At 61.6% G+C, this 3437-nt stretch overlaps 1 protein-coding gene across 1 annotated transcript in view; it reads left to right on the forward strand.

The window, feature by feature from the left end:
• Positions 1-2399: 2399 nt before the first annotated feature.
• CNFN (cornifelin) overlaps positions 2400-3437 on the forward strand; it is a 1687-nt gene continuing 649 nt past the window's right edge. Inside the window, exons 1-2 of the mRNA XM_004710524.1 lie at positions 2400-2436; positions 2850-2956. Of these exons, the coding sequence (XP_004710581.1) occupies positions 2400-2436; positions 2850-2956 (144 nt within the window). The remainder of the gene's footprint in view (positions 2437-2849; positions 2957-3437) is intronic.

The raw sequence follows: 3437 nt of genomic DNA on the forward strand, positions 1-3437 counted from the left end.
CTCGACAGGACAGACCTGGAAGTAGAGAAACATACAGAGGGGAAGGGGAGATGCTGAAGCGGCAACGGGAGACCCCAGAATGAGGACACAGAGACACCCAGAGATGGGGAGAGAGAGTCACAGCTGGAGAGGCGGGGAGCCGGACCCAGAGATGGAGATGCAGGGACACCAAGACAGAAGTTGGAACCTGCCCCTCAGATGAGCAGGCAAGAAGCTCCGGGCACTGCTGACACCCCCACCCAAAATCTTGGACAAAGGGCATGGCCCTCTGGGCTTGTGTTGGGAGCCCAAGGCTTGGGTCTTGCCGTGGGGGAGGGGACCTCAGGGAAAGCTGGGATCCTAGGCCAGCAGCTTGCTCCACCGGCCATGGCCCCATCCCATCCCCGGTGAGATGATGACACCACTCTGTTCTCCAGGCGACACCCCACTTTTCTGGTGCCTCCTACATTTTTTGGGGTGACACCCGTGCAGAGAACCCCACCCGGCTCTAATGCGGCTTCCCTCACTGAGTCACCTCCAACCTGGACAAGCCTGTCTAGGGGGAGAATATGGCAACTCAGGCCCTCAGGCCCCCAGCTCCGTCACCCTCCAGTGACGTGGAGTCCAGGCCCCCCCACCCTAGGCAGGGAGCAGCCTAGCCCAGCCTCCAGGCCCCTCCCCATCAGGCCCAGGGAGGGGTCCACCCCCAGCCCCTCATCCACCCCCCCTCACCCCCAGGACTCAGGACCCCAGACCCCAGTTGTCTCTTCTAAGACCACCACCACCGCCACTCCCCTGGAGTCCTAGCCCACAGCCATGCCCTCCCTCAGGAACTACGTACCTGGGCCTTTCCACCTTTCCGTGTTCCCAGCCGCCGCCTCCCTTCCCAATTTGTAGGGGTGGAGCGAGGTGTGTTTATTTACTTTGGTTGCAGGGTGAGTCATCTCCCCCAAAACACACTGCCCCCCATGTACCCATGAATGAGAAAATGCCCCCCTCTCCCAGGGTGGTGGTGGGGCATCACTAAGTTGGCTGCACTCTCCTGGCACCCCCTTTCTCTCCTGCGTTCTCCCTCTGCACCTCCTTCCCTTCCCTCTGACCCTCTCACTCCGCTGTGTCCCCTAGTCTCCCAGGCTCTGGGTCTGCCTCTCCCTTTGTAGTAACTTCTCTCCTGAGCTTTGTGCCTCCCTGTCTCTTAGCCTCTCTCTCCCACCTTTCTTCCTGCCTCTCCCCATGCCTCCTGGGTCACCTCCCCTTCTTTTCTTCTTCTTCTCTCTCTCTCTCTCTCTCTCTCCCATCTCCCCATCCTTCTGTCTCCCCTCTGCCCCTTGGTCTCGCAATCCTTACCCATTTCTCTTCTCTTGCAGGTCTCTGCACCTTGACCCACTCAGCTGCCCAGTGGCCACCTTCCTGCCCCATCTGTCTCCATCTCTGCCCAAACCACTTGCTTCTCCACCCTCCCCCAATGCCTCACCCCAGGTCACCTCCGTTTCCTCCATCCAGAGAAGGAGGGGGAAGTTGGGAATTGGGGGAAAGATGGGGGGAGGGGGGAGGAGGAGGGGAAGAGAGGAAGAGGGTCATTCAGCTCTGCTGGGCTCCCTGGGCATCTCCTACAGCCCCGCCCAGGTGGTGCTGGGATATAAACAGCTCCTGGCTGGAGGCAGAGCTCAGTGCTTCTTCATCCACACCTCTGTCACCACCATCTACATCCTCATCGTCGTCGTCCCAGAAGGTAGGAACAGCCGCCCTCGGCTCTCTTCTCGAGGCAAGGCCCCCCTGATCTGTGCTCTCCCCACCCCACCCCACTCTCCTCTCTCCATCCCTCTGCCTGGCCCTCTTCTCTGGGCAGCTCTGGCTCCGTGGATGTCTCCCCGTAAGGGGTGCCGGCTTGAGTTTGGAAACCCAGGGACCCAGCACCCCTCTACGAATCTCCTTGGTCTGGGGGCCATTTCCCCCTTTGCAACTCTGAGCCTCGTTGTTCCTTCTGGCAAATGGGCTTTGCACTAGAGTCTGTGCCTGCAGCGGACAGGCCAGCTCAGTCATGTCTCTGGTTCCTGGCTCTGGCGCTGCGCTGGCTGTCCCCTGGTCCAGGGGGACTCTGTGTATGTCCCTGTCTCTGGGTCTCTCTCTCCAGCTCTGCCTCTGGCATAAGGAGGGGCCTCTGGGTCTGTCGGGCAGCTGTAAAGAGGTGGGCGAGGTCCTCGCCCCCCCACGCCCCCACTCCCTATGCCACATCTCTCCGGGGCCTGCAGGTTCCCCTTGGCCTCTATTTCCCCAGCTGTCCTCCCCCTGAGAGCCCAGCACCTAGCTCCCCCTGTCCCCCCACCCCAGTCTCCAGCACCCCTTGAACAGACTCCACAGCTCTCTGTCGCTGCAGCCACCTCAGCCGTCCCCAGCGCCACCTCCTCAGGGCCCACAAGATGCAGTTTGAGATGCACGACCACGTGAAAGGCAAAGGTGGGGTCGATCGATCGATCGCGGGATGGACCGGCCACCCTCCCAGTCCCCGGAGCAAGGCCGCCTCCCTTCCCTGGGCGCCCTAGCTGCGGAAGACACATGGCACCTGCTTTTACCCTAGAGGCCCCCAAATGTGGGAACTCAGTAGCCCAGACGTGGAGGCAGCGGCAAGTCCCGGCTCCATGCAGACCCTCCACTTCCCTGATGTGCAGGAGCCCCCCACTCCCACCCCTCACCCCAGTCCTCCTAGACTTGCTGGAGGCAGAAGGGGAGGTCTAATTGGAGGGATGGGGGGGAGATACAGTGGTGTCCTCTAAGTGGGCGGCCTGAAGGCCCCGCCCAGACTGCCCGACAGAGGGAGGGGAGGACAGGGTGCGAAGCTGCCCGCTGACCCTGGCCTCCTATCTCTGCAGCCATGTCCTACCCGGTGACCAGCCAGCCCCAGTGCGCCAGCAGCTGCTACCAGACCCAGCTCAGCGACTGGCACACGGGGCTCACCGACTGCTGCAACGACATGCCCGTCTGTGAGTGCTCCCTCCCCTGGCCCCCTTCCCTCTCTGTGATTTCTCCAGCCCTTCCACCCGGTCCTGAACCCTCAACGCTCACACCTGCCAACCACACGCCACTCCCCCTCGACCCCGCGCCCTCAACTTTCCTCGTGTGGCCCCCCTCCCAGTCTCCCCAGACCCCTACCTCCCCTCAAGAAAAAAAATTCACCGCCATCCGACTCATAGCGACCCTCTAGGACTGGGCAGCAGGCGCCCCGGCGCTGGAGTGGTTATATGTTGGGCTGTGAGCCGCCCAGGGTCGGCAGTTCGAGACCACCAGCAGCTCCTCGTGAGAAAGGCTGGGCTTTGGACTCCCCCAAACAATGACAGTCTTGGAAACCCACTGGGGGTCTCTACGAGTCAGCAATGAGTTTGGTTTGGGGTTTGGAGGACTGGGTAGAGCTGCTCTCTGTGGGTTTCCAAGATGGGAGTAGAAAACCTCAGCTCTTGCCC

This window comes from Echinops telfairi, unplaced genomic scaffold (assembly GCF_000313985.2).
Source record: "Echinops telfairi isolate 266 unplaced genomic scaffold, ASM31398v2 ScPeMD7_655;HRSCAF=1070, whole genome shotgun sequence".
Lineage (NCBI taxonomy): Eukaryota > Metazoa > Chordata > Mammalia > Afrosoricida > Tenrecidae > Echinops > Echinops telfairi.